The sequence below is a fragment of the Gasterosteus aculeatus genome, chromosome 7, assembly GCF_964276395.1.
Source record: "Gasterosteus aculeatus chromosome 7, fGasAcu3.hap1.1, whole genome shotgun sequence".
Taxonomy (NCBI): Eukaryota; Metazoa; Chordata; class Actinopteri; order Perciformes; family Gasterosteidae; genus Gasterosteus; species Gasterosteus aculeatus.
Window position 1 is genome coordinate 31471127 of NC_135694.1, and position 17711 is coordinate 31488837.

Here is a 17711-nt window from a genome sequence, read left to right on the forward strand (position 1 = left end):
GAGACCTGTCAATCAGCGTGTAGCCCCGCCCTAAAGCATCAAGATGGACCACAATTTACTCATCGTGCTCATCAAGAGCGTCACGCTGTGTTGAAGACGCCCTAAACTAGAGACTGAGACATAAACTCATGTTTACAATGTTTACTGAGGGAATAAATCAAGAGAGAAGTAGAGTCATTTCCTCATAGACGTCTATGGGAGCAGAGGAGTCGCCCCCTGCTGGTCACTACAGAGAAGTAGAGTCATTTCCTCATAGACGTCTATGGGAGCAGAGGAGTCGCCCCCTGCTGGTCACTACAGAGAAGTAGAGTCATTTCCTCATAGACGTCTATGGGAGCAGAGGAGTCGCCCCCTGCTGGTCACTACAGAGAAGTAGAGTCATTTCCTCATAGACGTCTATGGGAGCAGAGGAGTCGCCCCCTGCTGGTCACTGCAGAGAAGTAGAGTCATTTCCTCATAGACGTCTATGGGAGCAGAGGAGTCGCCCCCTGCTGGTCACTACAGAGAAGTAGAGTCATTTCCTCATAGACGTCTATGGGAGCAGAGGAGTCGCCCCCTGCTGGTCACTACACAGAACGCAGCTTTAACATGTGGAACTTTTACTTGTGCACATCAGTTCCAGGTTTTTACTCGGGTCAAAAAAGCTTTGAAGAGTTTTGAAATGACGTAACAAATCGTTTATTACAGTTCATATGAGCATATCGTTGTTTAATTCACATGCATTTGTCTAATTGTTTACTTTTCACTTTCATGATTCTAATACAACTTGTATGGACTTTGGTAAGAATTCTTTGGTAATTTATGTTATAAAGCCAACTTGAGTTCATTTAAGTTGACTTTGCTCGGATATATCAAGTTTGCTTTACTTCTTAAGTCTATTTTACCTGAAGTTGCTTGAAAAATGCAATTATTTTGTACAAAAATAAGTATTTTATACAAAGACTTGCCTGGCTTGATTCAAAAATATATTACAAATATATATTTTAAAGGAGCTCAAGCAAGTTTGTATCAGCGTGGAAGAGTACAAATACAACGCTGCCGGTCGGTGATACTCAGAGTGTGACACGTACACAAGTGTGTTGTGGTGAAACATGTGAAGCAGCGTGAGCTTACACGTGTGTAACGGTAGCATGGAGGGTCCCGGGGAGGGGGGGGGTGTATCGGTTGGGGGGGGTCAGTGCTTCTTGCAGCACTTTGATCGATATATTACGATCAAAGTGGTTAACGTGAAACGCACGCGGTGGTGGCGGCGGCGTTGAGTCGCCTGCACAACGTTTCGTAGAGAAACTACAGACGCTTTTAGTGCGGCGCAGTGACGACGCGGTCAGAGGGCAAGATTACGTCATCGCGGGGGCTCCGTGCTGCGTTCACGTCCATCGGAAACATCTTATTCATCGTCACAACTACACTAAGTAAGCAAGAAAATGCGGTGAAAGGTGAAATAAATGAATGAATGAATAAATTGTTGTTTACTTGTTTTATTCGTTTCTGGTCGTTGCATCTTAAACATATAATTACTTTGACTCCAAAAGGTGTTTAGAGCATATTTTTTGACAGCTGTACTAAATATATTGCATATTAGGACATTCAGCTTTAAAATGGTGCGTGTTAGTGATATTAATCATATTATATTATTCACACAACAATAAGCTATACTTAATAGGGTTCATTATGAGTAACTTTTGACACCATGGCGGCTTCATGTCTCGTGTCAAAGTAACCTAAACCCATAACCTCACAAATATCTCCTCTCCATCCCTCACACATTTAGTGCTAAACACACTTTTTAGTCGGAAGTCTCGACGGCGAGCAAGCACCTGAACGCGGCATCTCGACCCGAGGCGCGCTCCCGTCTTTACGTGCCTACTCCCCCTCCCGGTACGTGCGCGTGCCCCTGCATCGCGTGGTGGGGATCATCCATATTGCAGCTAGCGGCGGAGATACCGTTGTAATCCTGCGAGGCCCCGCGACGCGTTCTTCTTTGTTTCCCAACGCGGTTTACTTCGTCGCCGTCTCCCGCCGCAGGTCTCTCGGTCCGGGCGGCGAACCCCCGCGGAAACTACGCCGCGTTTCCGTGAAATTGAAGGCGAAGTCGGGCCCGGTGGAAGGTGGTGGTGGTGGTGGAGGAGAAGGGGGGAGGGGGTGGGGTTGTGTGTGAGCGTGTGGAGGACTGGTAATCCTGAAGGGGGAAGAAAGACGGCGGTGGGAAATGGCCACTCAGGTGGAGGCTCTCCTGCCCGGCAACCCGCTGGCGAAGAAGGCTGAGGAGGAGGAAGAGGAGGAAGACGAGGGGGGGGCCGAGCGGCGGGCGGCCGGTGTCGCCGAGCCGGGGAGCGGCGGCGGCGGCAGCCCCGGGCTGGGAGGGACCCCCGAACCGGAGGAACGGACCTCCAACCGGGGGGAGGAGGAGGAGGACGACAACGGCGGAAAAAGCCGAAAGGAGTTCACCGAAGCCCCCCCGCCCAAGGTGAACCCGTGGACCAAGAAGATGAACGCGGTCACCGTGGTCAGCGTCAACGGGCAAGCACACCACGGTGCGTACCGGCTGTCAGTGTTGTGTCGTGTCCGTCCGTCCGGCCAGGTGTGGTCGCACGAGACGACCAAGCAGCTGTCACGTGTTTAATGCGAAGCGGGTCAAATGGCGTTTTATTTAACCTGTAACTAAGAAAGTGCATGAACATGCCCGGTCTGCAGGCTGTATATGTTCGGAGTGAAAGGACCCCCCCCCCCCCCCCCCGGTGGGGCTATTCCTGGAGTCGAGGAGCCGTTTAGGAATACACCCATAAGATAAATGCACCAACTTATTTACCCCAGAAATGTAAATATACGTGTCACATGCCCGGGCAGTGGCTGCACACGCCTTTCAACGGCCACTTTAATAACCGAACGGCATAAACCGTTCTAACAGCTGTACTATCAGCGTTTAATGTGCTTTTAATGCAGGAAACTTGTCATCTGCAGTAACTTAAAACACCAATGTTCCTGTCATTTACCTACCTGACAAGCGACTGTTTACGTGCTTTTCTCCTCGCAACACGTCATCCATTCTAAGAACGTAAAAGGAGCCATGAGTTTGTCCCGGCTGTGATACGGTAGCTAGCTGCCGCTCGCTTTAGCTCGTGTTAGCCGGCTAACAATAGCACGAAGAGTCCCTTTTTTGGCCTACTGCGTCGCCGAGCCGCCCCCCTCCCTCAGACGTTAGCTAAGCCACATTACTGCTAGCGGTGCTTTGGCAGAAAATGTCAACTTAAAAAATAAAAGCGACTTTAAAGATCACAAAGAACACGAAGCATCGGACTGTTTAATATATTGTTTAAGAAGCAGCAGGCTTGTTGTGGGGCGTCACGTGTCCACTCCACGTGTTCCCCGAGAGAAAGGCATGGGGCGCTGCTAGCTTAGCTAGCTCACAGTTAACTAGCCTAGCTAGCTGGCTGGCTGGCTGGCTAAGCATCCACACGAACTTAAGATCTACATCCAGGGCCCAACCCGGAGTTGCGTGAGGCCCTCTGGCCGTCCGGGGGTTTAGACCCCGGATGTCGGGTCGCGTGGCTGTTGTCAGGGCTCCGGTCTGCGCGTTCGCCCGGCTAGCGGCAGCTAGCACGAGAGCTAACGGGCTGAGTTAGGCTGCAGTCACCGGGGCTTCTGCACGGCTTAGTCGGGAAAACGATTGATTTCCTATGAAATATACACGTGGGTGTTACACGAGAGGCATGTGATCATATCTTTATCGATTATGTGGAGGTGTTTTTTGTCTGGTGTAATCCACGGGGTCTCGCGTGTGCGTGTGTGTGTGTTTTCTAGAACAGTGTCCACTTCACCGTCAGGTCACAACGGCCTGTCAGCGGTTTGCATTGTCGTGTTTGCCCGCTACTGGTGGACTTTGTGATCCCCGGCACAGACCAAACGGTTTAAATGTGTTTTTTCCTTCCAAACCATCTGCTGGAGAATTCAGCGTGTTTCTGGTTTGTTTGGGCTCATTCTCCGATTGTTAACGTCACTGGCCAAAACAACATGTTTCTCTGTCACCAAACTGAGCCCATTGTGTCGAAGATTACTTTATAAAGACCGCAGACGGTTTCCTGGCAGCTTTACTGTCCCAGAAAGTGTGTTTTTTACCCCTTTTAAAAGGTGTCTTCGGAGCCAATTGAGTGCTGTGTAATCTGTGTCCTTCAGCGAGGCCGTGACCTGCCTCCGGGATAAGAACGCCCGCTGAACGGGTACAACCATGTCTCCATGTCCCGCCCGCTGGTTCTTAGGATCCTAAAGGATCTGGATCGACTCACATCCACTTACTGAAGGTGTTTGGGCGAAAATGCCTTTTTTTAAAAGGCTTCAGACGTGACTTAATACTTTGTTATTGGATGTTTGACCTTTAACCTTTTTTTCTTTTTCAAGATTGATGGAAATATCATGAAAAGCTGTTACATTTCTGTGACCCTGACCTTTGACCCTCGAACCCTCCATCTCACGGGGAATAATTTGAGATAACAGTGACGAAGCCTGATGTTGTTTTGGCTTTGGAAAAGTGGCCTCGCTTGTGTAGTAAAATGCTCGTTGACCAAACCAATGCAATATACTTAAAGCAGGGCGACGTATATTGTAAACTGTGCCAGTGTAAAGACTCATCTGTGTCTTAACGTCACAATCTGACGTTTAAATCCACTTCCTGTGTCTTCAGAGGTCATGTGACTTCATCTCAGCATCTGCCCGGCTTGTGGCGCCGAAGGTCCTCGACACTACGCCGCGTTTTGTTTGCTTTTTAATGTCTTGGGTTTCAGTGAAACGAAAAGTCCGTCTTTAGAGGTTTATGCTCCACAATTAATGTCCCAGACTAAAGTCACTAGTGGGTGCCCCCCCCCCCCCCCCCCCCGCCTCCCCCAGGGGGAGTAATGGGGAATTAGTGCTAAATGTTAGCAGTGCTTTTGCTCTTGTTTCTGTCAGTCGCCACAGAACAAGAGAACCAGTGTGTGTTTTTATCTAAGCGGCCATAAACGTATGTCCAAAGAATCTTTGGTTTCAGATGATTCTAACGGACGTTTTGACGTTGAATGCCAACCGACTTTTACCGCTTTTTCCACAAAATGAACTGTTTTATAACCATTTTTTTTCTTTAGTTAAATTACATTTTAACTGATTTTCATTACAGAATCTTACAAAACTAAAATGCATCTTCACTAAAACCTGTTTTAATCACTTAAGACTAATAAATGGATCATCATAACGTTATTGGGTCACAAGTGCAGGACTCTTGTCACTGATTTAAGCTCATTTGTTGATTGCTATTCGTTTGTCTAGAAGTCCCAAAGCAACCTTCCTGTTGTCTTTGCCTCATTGATTAGCGCACGGCGGCGAGGCTTCAGCGAGAGAGGGAGGATGTTTAGTGACATCATCATAATTGTGAGGTTTTCTCCTTTGTGACCATCGGACCTTCATTCAAACCTCATTGTTGAGAAGACGGGAACATCAGATGTGCATGTCTGTGGCTCTCTGGGAGGTCAAAGGTCCTGAATAGTGACGTACGCCGTGTTAGTCAGTATTTTTGCTCGGCCGTCATTTCAAAGCATCACTATCATTTTTCCAGAAATGGACCCCAGGCAGAGTAACGCCTCATTGGACGTGCTTGTTGTCGTGGGGAATGCAGGCCGCCCTGAGGTGTGACGGGTGTGGCTGATGCATAAATGTTTGTGGTAACACACATTTTATCCCAATACACAAACCTTCATTGACACACAGAGACTGTAGAATTGCACATTTTTCAAATGAAAAGCTTAAAGAGCGATCTGCGTTGAGACTTTTACTCCATCGTGTCATGTGAGGGAAAATAACAATAGACTTTTTACAAATCTGCATCATTATACAATTATTCCTGCGTCACGTCTGTCATGTTTTTTTTTTTTTTTTGTAATCGAAACCTCAGCAAAATCTTTATTTTGTGTTCATACAGCTGTAATAAGTGTATTTCTTCCTCCGTTGATGGCTGAGTTGATCACTGTTCCCATGGAGATAAGCCCCTCCCTTCTCCGTGAAGATGCTAAGCTATGTGGTTGTACTGGCATGCGCGCACACACACAGTTCTAGGGTGGCCCTTCTAGTTGCTTTATCTGCCTGATTGTTGCGTCTGGACTCTCTGATAGGGGCTCATCCCCTCTGCGGGGTGTTGTCCGCTTGGGCCGTCCCTCTGGAGGCGCGTCCCGTTAGACGTGTCCCTTTGTGGGCGAGGCGGGACCCTCGCCGTCCCGACTGATTTCACTCCTCAGATCGCCGTGTGGGATCACTTGTGTGTTTTTACACTTTGTCTACCTTCTAACAGTGATTGTGTGCATCGTGTTGAAATGCGCAGCACCAAATCCACAAATGGAAGCCCGGCCTGTCGCCTGACGTGTTCCTTTGGTTCTGACTCGTTCAACACTTGTGGTGAATCATCTGTATCTTAACCTTTCAACAGGCTTCTCAAGAGGATTATTCTGTGAATGCTTTGTGATCTTTGGCCTCGTGACTCACACACCCGTCTTTGGCTTTTAGGGAACTCGACAGTTGATCGGCGCCGTATCATAAGCGCACAAGAAACGCTTCGTTTGTCCGCCTGTTTGTAGCCAGAATAAATCCGATGAATTATATAGTCTGTGAATAATCAGTATTCTGCTCTGTAGATCGTCACGTTCTGCAGGCTCCTTCACAAATATTCATACATCTATTTAATATGCATGTTGTAAATCAAAACTACAACATTGCCATAACAACCGGAGGATATTGTAGTTTTTCTTTAACAACAATTATTTCATTTTTTCAATTTGAGTTTAATTAGTTTAATATTGTCCTGCACCGTGCTCCTCTGTAGGTGTGTGTGTTGCTTCTTATGGAGATTGTCCAGCAGCTCGGCGGCGGCTCAATTATCGTTTTTATCTTCGCCGGATCCTCCGCTGGTCCAACTGGAACCGGCTAATGTGCGTTAAGTGGTTCTGTACCCGAACGCTTCGTTATTTATAGCGACGTTTGCACGCAGGCTGTTAGAATCATCTTCTGAACAAGAAGTTCAAATGAACACACAAAATACCTTCACGTTATTGTGTTTTGCTGTGACATGATGCTTAATAGTTCTGCAGGTTCCGGTTTCAAACACTAAAATGTCTGCCGACTCGTAACGTCCACCTTCTTTCTGTCTCCAGAGTCCACCGGGACGGCCAAGGTGGTGAGAGCGGGGAACCCCCCCAAGGCCCGCCGAGGAGGAAAGGTAACGCTCTACTTCTTTTTGGCTTTTCTACATTTTATTGATTTTAGTGAATTGTTTATTTTGAATTGTGGTTATTTCAGCCAACAAATCACATTCACCTTTTATTAGTTTTACTTTGACGGGTCGGAGCGTCTTCCTCTGCATGTTGACGACTTGTTCACGACATGAAGGCGGCAGCTTGGTTCCAACGTTCTTCATGTGAGGATTAAATCGCTGCTTTTAGCGACATAACATCACGTATTTATACACGTCATCTCGTGCTGTGAAGTCAGAGGGAGCTCAGGTATTTACCCAGCATGCCTTGGGCGGCGTATGCACCTGCCTTCACACCTCCTGGAATGCAAACGGACAAAACTGAATGTTAAAAAGATGGAAACAGAAAGTAGATCCAAGTAGAGATCATGACGTGACTCCAAAGATATTGTTTCACTCGCCGATCGATTCCTCTTCGCGGATAAACGTCGTCTTGGACTCTCGCTAATCCCGCCTTTGTTATAACGTCTTTTCTTCAGGTCGGAGATTTCGCAGACGCCAACAGCTGGCCGACACCCGGGGAGATGGCAACTAAAGACCTGCAGGTGAGTGTTCGGGGGAGGACGGATCGGTTTACTGATTCAAAGTGTAACTGAGGAGCTCAGGCGGAAGCTGCAGACGTGCTGGAGAGGTGATGAGATCTTCATGTCTCTTCTCTGACTAAACATCAGTGGAGAGAAACTTTCACAACTCTGATCTCGGCATGGAAGCAGCAAAGGGGGCGGAGTAACGGACGCTTTGACTCAGAGGTGCTGTATAAGTCACCGAAAGCAGAGACCTGTCAATCAGCGTGTAGCCCCGCCCTAAAGCAGCCCCTCTTAATGGTCTGTTTGACTAAATGGACCATTATTTACTAAATGAAAGCGAAGAAGACAGAACTATATATCTATACGTTTACGTATTTAACGTTTGTTTGTTGACCGTGGAAGTCAGTTACATAATCTCATAGATTAGTGCGTTTATGTTGACCCCCCCCCCCCCCCCCCGAGCAGCTTTCTATTCCTGATCATGGAGCGATAGTGTCACTGGGGGGGCCGTGGTAACCTTCCTATTTTAGGGGGGGATCTGCTGCTTGCAAGGATCCAAGCAGTAGAATGTGGGTCATGAGAGACAGGAATAACTTGGGTGGGGGGGTGTAGTTATGGGATGGAGGCCTGGGAAGGAAGGTCCTTTTAGGGATCTCTTAACACGCCCTGAAATGGGGGGGGGGGGGGGGGCTCTTAAAGTTCAACCTGAGATTTCACACTAAACAGACTCTGTATCCTTGAATGAATGAATACAATAGTTCTCTTTTATTCTATTATTCATTTGTATACATACGATCAAGGACGAAACCTTCCACCCTGTTGTCTTACATTTTAGAGAAGAGTAGAGAAAATTATATGAATATGAAAATGATTGATTAAAGGAAACAAATATTTACAGTTTCTATTATCAGTCTTTTTGATAAATTTAGTTTTTCCTGCAAGTGGGAAAGTCAAGCGAGTTCTTTTTCACACTTGATTTATTTTAAATGACAGACAGACCTTCTGTCTCCTGACGCATCAGATGCAGAACAGACAATGTTTTGTGAGCTCGTTCAACCAATCAATTAGAAAATGGAATCGTCCCGTCTCCGTTCTGTCTTCACCTCCTCACAGGAAAAGTGTGCTTTAGAAGGCCTAAAGAGAGGCGCGTGTGTGTGTGTGTGTGTGTGTGCGCCTGCGCATCACCCTCCACCTCATTGTCGTCTCTGAACTGCTCTTCCCTCCTCTCCTCAGGTCGAGGCGGTGACACGCACTGAGTCCTGCCCGCCGCCTGTCAGGCCGGTCAGAGACTCGTGGAGATTCACTGTAAGTTCACCTGCAAGGAGTTAAAATAACGTAGAGCGCACAGACGCAGCGCCAGGGGACATCGAGCTCGTTAGCTCGGTGTGCTAAAGTTAGCCTGAACCTGCCCTGCTGTACGTCAGGTTTGTGTGACGCGGACAGGAGAAAGACCCTTTATGTGATAAAGGTGTCCGTGTGCATCATACAGCCATCAAATCCATGAATGCATTTGTGTGTGCGTGTGTGTGTGCGCGCGTGTTACTCGTATGTCCGACAAAGGTAAGCCGGACATACGAGGACACGAGTTTATTCAAGCGGAGCCGTTTGGCTGTCGTCTCTGTGGGAAGAAGATGAGGCGATGGTTTCCGTGGTGACCCCGCGTCCGTCGGACTTTATGAGAATAAAACATCTGACCCAATGCAAACACCTTTCATATATAATATACATATAATATTGTACGTTTTAACCCACTCGATGTTTTCAGATCCCCTTTGCTGAAACAAGAAGGGACGTCTTTGTTTGACGGTTCTTCGGTTGCCTTTTGAGGAGTAGGTCTTCTAAACTGATTTTTCTCCTCTGTCATCAGGCTCCGAAGAAGACTACGGCGACATCGTCGACTGTGAAGAAGGAGGCGAAGGAGAAGAGGGAGAGCAACGAGGAGAGCAAGGAGAACCTGAAGGCGAAGTCGGACGACTCCGGAGAGGAAAAAAACGGAGAGGACGACTCCCAGAAGAACGGACCCAAGAAAAAAGGTGACCCCCCACGGATGATTAGTGGTAGCACATGCTAACGTTAGCATCCTTAAATTACCGTTCATACACCCGGCTCGTCATAGGATTCATCCTGGGGATCCTCATCGCGTGATGAATTAAAGTCCACGTTGCCTCTGAGGACGTTGTTGTTTGTATTGTCTGCCAGCTGTTGACACAAAGTCCAGCTCAAACATAGCTGATCGTCCTGCGCGTCTCCCCTTCCATACAACGAAGTATCCATTGAATGCTGTGACTCTTTAGTCTTTAGTGAGCGCGCTGAAGGAACCTCCGCTTGGTCTCCACCTCCGGACACAAACCGACTGAAGGAACCTTTTCTTCTCTCCTGGTGTTGTTTTAATGTAACAGACTTCAGCTGAAATAAACTTTAATTCCACTTTAGCTGTTTGAATCCACGTGAGTGCCGCTGCAGACGCGCTGTAGAGGTGATGAGATCTTCATGTCTCTTCTCTGAATGAGCGATGAAAACCTTCACAACTCTGATCTCAGCACGAAAGCAGACGGACGTTCACGTCAAAAGTCTCATTTTAGACCCCAAATCAGCAGCTTCTGCTCCGCCTCCTTTTACCCGCTGAGTCATCAGACGCAGAGCCACGTCTCCTAAAAACAGGCCCGTGCGGTGGTCGGTCTCAGATGGAGCTCTGATCAGCAGGTCACTGGTGCCCCCTGCAGGCCGGCTGAGGTGCTGCAGCAGGACTGTTACTGGTGGTTCTAGTGTTGCATATTTCACACTACATCGTTTCTTAGAGCTGCATTTATAAAACCATGTCCTCAAAGGTCATAAAAGGACCATTCAATTACTTCTGTTTTCCAACTTTTGCTCATGAAAATGTCTTGTTTAAAACTGGAACGATACACGTGAGGAGCAGCACGAAGGGCCTCGAGCCTGAGAAATGAAGCTATTGTTGCCTCTTAAAAATAAATCTACCCCCCCAAAACCAAACAGTTGTAGCGTTGTATCAAAGACGATTGAACTCGGGAAGCTTCGATAAACGCTGAGACGTTTTCTGACGCCTCGTCTCTTCCAACAGGAAACAAGCACAAGTGGGTCCCGCTGATGATCGAGGTGAAGTCCGAGGGGCCCAGGGAGCGTTCGGCCTCCAGGAACAACAGCCGCCAGAACGAACCCCCCCGCCTGCCCCCCAACGCCAGGAACGACCTCAGAGGTCAGGCCCCGCCCCCCCCCCTCGGGCCGTGACTCGGCAACAGGAAGTTGTGGGATAAGAAAACTTCTGCTTTACTGAGGAAGTTACAAGTATTATTGTGTGTCCCCCCCCCACAGACTGGCACAGTCAGAAGTATGAGTGGCGTGACGACCACGACGAGGTGTCCAGCGTGAAGAGCGAGGGGGCGCCCTTCCGCGGAGGCTTCAGGGGTCGCGGCCGCGGCAGAGGACGAGGACGAGGAAGAGGGGGGAGAGGAGGAAGAGGTACGAGAAATATGAATATTAAGGTAACAGAAGTGAAAGTAGAACTTGAAGTAACCCCCCCCCCCCCCCCCCTCCCCAAGGCCACTATGACTACCACTACAGCTACAAGTCCTACGACGGCAAGGACGGGCCCTCGGCCCAGAAGTTCGGCACCGCGGTGACCTACTACTACGACAACATGAGCAGCAGCGACCTTTACTCCGCCGACCAGGACATGCTGAAGGACTACATCAAGAGGCAGATGTGAGTTCATCTGGGGGGGGCGAGGGAACGCGCTGGAGAGATGATGAGATCTTCATGTCTCTTCTCTGACTAAACATCAATGAAGAGAAACTTTCACAACTCTGATCTCAGCATGGAGGAGACCTGTCAATCAGCCCGTAGCCCCGCCCCTAAAGCATCCCCTACTTTATGGCGTGTTTCACTCTAAATGGACATCATGCTGTATTGAAGGCGACGTGTAACTATGGAAACCTGTCTTTGTCCCGTCAGCGAGTACTACTTCAGCCTGGACAACCTGGAGCGAGACTTCTTCCTGCGGAGGAAGATGGACCAGGAGGGCTTCCTGCCCATCGGACTGGTGGCCAGCTTCCACCGGGTGCAGGCCCTCACCACCGACGTCCACGTCATCATGGAGGTGAGCGCCGCCAGACGGGACATTCTGCCCAAAGGGGCTTCAAACGTTGTGGCAGATGAATCCACCTTTAATGTGATTAAGGTCACACGACGATTTCATTTTCTCACTTAATTTGAGATTTGACAAATATATTTTTCGTGAAATTAACATGTGCTTACACAGAATATTGATTCAGACAAGTTTGCGTCAACCGACGAACACTTCCTGTCAGCCAGCTCCTTCTAGCACAGACTAACGGGTCTGTTCCCCCCCCCCTCAGTCTTTGAAGGACAGCAAGGAGGTGGAAGTGATCGACATGAAGATCCGTCGGAAGGTGGACCCGGAGAAGTGGCCCCTGCCGGGCCTCGCCATGCTGGACCAGCCGCACACCGACTTCTCCCAGCTCATCAACTGCCCCGAGTTTGTCCCCCGGCAGCCGGCCGAGGAGCCCCAAGGTGACCCCCCCCCCCACACACATCGAAGCCCTCTGCCTTTTGTATCCTATTAACCCCCATGTCCCCTCCCCCCCAGGCTCCCCCAGGTCGTCCACGCCGGCGCGGCAGCGCGGCAAGGCGGAGCCTGACGCCTCCAACCTGAAGACGATGCCAAAGGGCCTCTCGGCCTCCCTGCCCGACCTCGACTCGGAGTGCTGGATCGAGGTGAAGAAGAGGCCCCGCCCCTCACCGGCCAGACCCAAGGTCAGCGCAGAGAAGGTAACCCCCCCCCCCCCCCACAACACACGATGGCAACGTATATATTGTATATTATATATATTAATATTATGGACCCCCCCTCCCTCCCCGACGAAGGCCCCGTCGTTGCAGCAGAAGGAAAAAGACGACGCCTCAACGCCTCAGCCCGGCTCCTCGCCCCCCCCCGCCACCACGGGGAATAAGGTATTTTTCTTATTAGGCATTAAATGTTCTTTTGTGATGCGTTGGTGAGTAAAAGCGTCTCCAGCCGCTGACCCTGAATGTTGGACGTGACCTTCGCTTGGCCTCCCCAGGAGGGGGCGGAGCCAGACGAGCCCGAGGAGCTCGACTTCATGTTCGACGAGGAGATGGAGCAGATCGACGGGCGCCGCAACACCTTCACGGATTGGTCGGACGAGGAGACGGACGGCGAGATCGACGACCACGATGTCAACAAGATCCTCATCGTGACGCAGACGCCGCCCTACCTGAGGAAGCACCCGGGGGGGGACCGCACGGGACACCACACCTCCCGCTCCAAGCTGTCCACCGAGCTGGTGAAGGTCATCAACGACGGGCTCTTCTACTACGAGCAGGACCTGTGGGACGACACCTACGAGCCCGAGTACGCCACCATCAAGGTGAGCGGCGAGCCAGCGGGACACGGAGGACGCTTCTGGTGGGGGACAGAAGTCTTCTGACAGCTTCCACGCTGTGTCTTTTGTCCCTTTTTGGACGTTTCTGCCTAAAACCAGATGGCGAGCGTACGTGGAACAGATTCTGGGAGGGGGGGGGGGCGTCTTTGTCTGTCCCTGTGGCATTGTCCTGCTCTTTGTGGCGCCACTCATCCAGCGGTGTGTGGAACAGCAGGTTTGAAGTGGGGGGGGTGTTTATAAATAAACCCCACCCACTAGGCCTCGGCCGACAGGATCGAGCCGACTGGCCCACAGTGGGGGGGGGCGAGATGGACGCTCAGAGACGTGAGGACACCCGGTGGAACCAGAGTGTGAGTGAGAGCCATCGAAGGCCCGGCGCTGCCACACGGACCCTCGACCTGTACGAGGTCTCTGAGGAGGGTCGGGGGCTTTTGTCTTTACTGAAGGGAGGGGGGGGGGGGGGGTGTTTCTGGTGGCCATGTTCTGCTGGTGTGTGTGTGTGTGTGTGTGAGAACCTTCTTTGTGTTTTAATGTCCTTCGCTCACTTTCTTCCCGGGGAAAACCAAACTCTTGTGAATGTTCTTAGTCTGACATTTATTTTACAGCAAGAGGTGGAGAACTTCAAGAAGGTCCACCTGATCAGCCGCGAGCAGTTCGACTGCCTGACCCCTGAACCCCCGATCGACCCCAACCAGGAAGTGCCTCCGGGCCCCCCCAAGCCGCAGCAGAGTAAGAGGCGTCTAAATCTTTCATTCCTTTTCTGGTGTGCACCTGGATAGTGTTTCTATCCTCGTGAACTTTGTAAAGCGACATAAATACCCCCCCGCGTCTTCAGTCCCCACAGACGCGTTGGCGATCAAGCTGTTTGGCGCCCCTGAGCCCTCCTCCATGGCTCGCTCGCTGCCCACCACCGTGCCCGACTCGCCCAACTACCGCGGCGCTCGGACGCCCCGCACGCCTCGAACGCCCCACCGGAAGGACCAGACCATGACGCCGCGCTTCTACCCCGTGGTGAAGGAGGGCCGGCCCGTGGACGCCAAGGTAAGGTGGCCGCCGGCGTGGGCCTCCCGTTTCATGAAGGGGGGGGGACCCTTTTGTTTTACGTGAGACGCGTCTCTCTGCTTCCTCTCAGACGCCGAGGAAGAGGAAGACCCGACACAGCTCCAACCCCCCCATGGAGTGCCACGTGGGCTGGGTGATGGACTCCAGAGAGCACCGGTCCCGCACCGCCTCCGTCAGGTGGGACCTCGCTACACGGAGACGCGGCAACGGCCACATCGGGATATTGGGCTTCTTCTCATTTGAGTCTCCATCTTTTCTCCCTCGCCAGCTCCACCGCCAGCCCCTCGGAGGGAACCCCTGTCCTGGGTAACGTGGGCTGCACCCCTCAGTCCCTCCCCAAGTTCCAGCACCCGTCACACGAGCTGCTCAAGGAGAACGGCTTCACGCAACACGTTTACCACAAGTACCGCCGGCGCTGCCTAAACGGTACACACACACACACACACACACACACGCACACACACCTGCAGTGTCCGTGCCGCGGTGTTGTGAAGGTAATCTCTCTCTCTACCAATCACAGAGCGGAAGAGGCTGGGAATTGGCCAATCGCAGGAGATGAACACGCTGTTCCGTTTCTGGTCCTTCTTCCTGCGGGATCACTTCAACAGGAAGATGTACGAGGAGTTCAGGCAGCTGGTGGTGGAGGACGGGAAGGAGGGATACAGGTAGGAGAGCCTCCTGGGGGGGGGGGGGGGGGGGGGGGTCCATCAGGTGACGAGGTCTGACAGCTGGTGTTGCAGGTACGGATTGGAGTGCCTCTTCAGGTACTACAGCTACGGCCTGGAGAGGAAGTTCAGGCCGGACATCTTCAAGGACTTCCAGGAGGAGACGATGAAGGACTACGAGGCCGGTGAGGGTCCACGCGAGGCCGTCGGGTGGCACGTTTTTTAAATTATTCACGTCAAGAGTTTACGGTAAAGGCTCTTCTGCATCCTCAGGCCAGCTTTATGGGCTGGAGAAGTTCTGGGCCTTCCTCAAGTACGCCAAGGCCAAGACCATGGAGATCGAGCCCAGGCTGCAGGAGTGCCTGAGCAAGTTCAAGCGCCTGGAGGACTTCAGGATCGACGTGAGTGGCACCAGCTGTTATTCATGTGTTCATCAGCCTGAAAACTGCACAGTAATGCACGTGGGGAGACGTCCAATCGGTGTGCTGAGTCTGGTGTGCTTGTCCCTCCCCCTCCAGCCCCCCATGGAGGAAGGAGGCCGCAGGCGACACTCGTCCAGCGGGGAAGCTCGTCGCCGGCACCCCTCCCAGCCCACCGGCCGGGGCGGCCCGAGCCCGGCCCCCCCCGGCGCCCAGGGCCCCCCCGCCCCGGCCAAGGACAACGCCAAACCTGTCGGACAGAAAGCCCCCCCCGCGCCGGATGCCAAGACACTGAAGTAACGGGCTCAACGAATTGACTCGACCGCGCCTGCAGGTCGACTGTTCTCTCTGCGCCATGAGAGGGGGGGGGGGGGGTTCTCCACTCAAGCTCGAGAACCGCCTTTTTTTTTTTTTTTAACACCCTACAAACACGTTTGAATGAGAAACGAGGAACTTAATTAATGCGGCGACGGTTTGTCAGAGACGTTGATCATTTTTTTGTCTTGATGAGGCAAAAGAAACCAGGAGGGTTTTTATTTTATTTTTGTATCTAAATAATTGCCGGTCGGACGGTCCAGTGGTGACTTACTGCCCTTGGAAATTATTTTTATTTGGAAACACCCCCCGTTTCACTCCTCCTCCAGAAGTCTCACTTCAGGATTCTTGGACGGCGCCGACTGGACCAAAGCCGTTTGAACCCATTTGATTTGCTTTTCGGCTGAGCATTGGGGGGGGGGTTATAAACAGAACCAAATGATAAAGAGGAGACTTCCTCATTGTGACACCATGCCTTATTTTAATGGTTTTACTGCGTTTTCAGCCCTCCACCTTATTGTACAGCATTGAATCATACATCTGAAAGTCCCCCCCCCCCCCACACACACACACACACACACACACACTTTCTCTAAACTGTCTTCCAAGCGTCATTCAGTCTGTTACAAGTCCTCCCCCCCCCATCCCCCCACATCTGCCCCCTCGGACGAGCCTTTGCATCCATCCATCCTGGAATCACCCCTCTGGATTACTTGAAGCGATGCTGACGAGTGACTGAGCTCCGTCTCAGGTGGAGCTTTGGGTGGAGATGTGCTGGCTGGGGGGGGTTATGGGGTAGGTGGTGTGGACACTGAAGCTCACCTCTTGGTCACACATCTGGCACGGACTCTTTGCAGGTGTGGTCGCACGCAGGTACAGATGTAGCAATGTAGAATTACACACACAAGGACACGCCCCCGATGCCTCGCCGTGAATCTTTTTTTCTGAGAACTGGACTCCGGTTAAGAATCTGTATCTGAGCCCCCGCGCCCCCCCCCCCCCCCTCCACAAAAAGGTGTTTCATTGTTTATAGGACAGATTCTATATTTGCCTTACACGTCAACGTACGCTTTAACGTCTCATGGTTTATCTTTTTAATGCTTTTTAATTTGCAGTGTTTTCCTGCGCTGGTGTCGTCGTGGTGATGGAGGTGTGTCGTCGTGGTGACAGTTTTTAGATAAACAAACATCTGGATCAGTCACAGCGAAAGACAAAAGGGGAAACTGACACGAGACAACTAGTTTCCTTTTAGTTTTAAGGGTTTTCAGTGAAAATTAAATTAATCTTAGTCCTCAGATTAAAATGTCTAAAGGACTTTATTCTTGACGCATAAACACATGGATTCCACGGTTCCTCTTTAAAGGACTCAGTCAAAAACATTCAGCTTATCGAGGAGCTGAATCCGACTTTACCGTAATGACTAATTCGTCCTGCGCTGCAAAGCTGTTTAGTGTCGTCGTCTCCGCCTCACGTTCAAAGGGTTTAAATGTAAAAGAGCGCAATTTTTAGAAAAGAAACCTAAAAAAAAAAGCGTAGCTCGGGTGGGGGGGGGGGGCTCTTTGCTGTAGTGAGGTCATCAATCACCAGACAAATGGGGGGGGGGGCACCACGGACCTGCTGCTAGTGGTCCAGGTGAAGGAGGAACCTGGCTGTCAAGGACAATTGCATAAAGCCATAAGAGTGAAAATGGTTCATCACGAGATCTTTGGCTGGTCAGGAGTAAAAAAAAAGACAAACGTGCAAAAAAGGAACAAAAAAAATATATAAAATGTAAAATACTTGAATAAGATCTTGTATAACATTTAATATTCATAATATCTGCTTTGTAGGCTGATGTGATTCGCTATTAGTGTTATTTGTAATTTGTAGTAATTATGCTTTTCCTTTTAATAAAGAAAAAAAAAAACTCATTCTGTCTTCCGGGTGATTATTCCTCAAAGTTAAACAGCTTTTATTTAGATGCCTCGTAGTAGAAGATGATTGAGGTCAAAGGTCATCTGGGGAAGACGTGCGAT

General features: G+C 50.5%; 1 protein-coding gene across 3 annotated transcripts; it reads left to right on the plus strand.

Annotated features, from left to right (window-relative positions):
- Positions 1-1465: 1465 nt before the first annotated feature.
- On the plus strand, positions 1466-17606 carry larp1 (La ribonucleoprotein 1, translational regulator). 3 transcript variants are annotated; one of them, XM_078107040.1, is made up of 21 exons: positions 1466-2534; positions 7167-7231; positions 7744-7809; positions 9025-9096; positions 9659-9824; positions 10874-11008; positions 11125-11271; positions 11352-11514; positions 11764-11908; positions 12168-12342; positions 12419-12600; positions 12697-12783; positions 12894-13220; positions 13841-13964; positions 14071-14276; positions 14368-14474; positions 14566-14723; positions 14818-14962; positions 15038-15147; positions 15236-15363; positions 15481-17606. In XM_078107040.1, exons 1-21 carry the CDS (start codon positions 2210-2212, stop codon positions 15679-15681), a joined length of 3234 nt encoding a protein of 1077 aa, XP_077963166.1. In that variant the 5' UTR covers positions 1466-2209; the 3' UTR covers positions 15682-17606. The 3 variants fall into 3 exon arrangements, with proteins under 3 accessions (XP_077963166.1, XP_077963167.1, XP_077963168.1); XM_078107041.1 differs by having other exon boundaries at positions 12419-12585; XM_078107042.1 differs by lacking the exon at positions 9025-9096.
- The last annotated feature ends 105 nt before the right edge of the window (positions 17607-17711 follow it).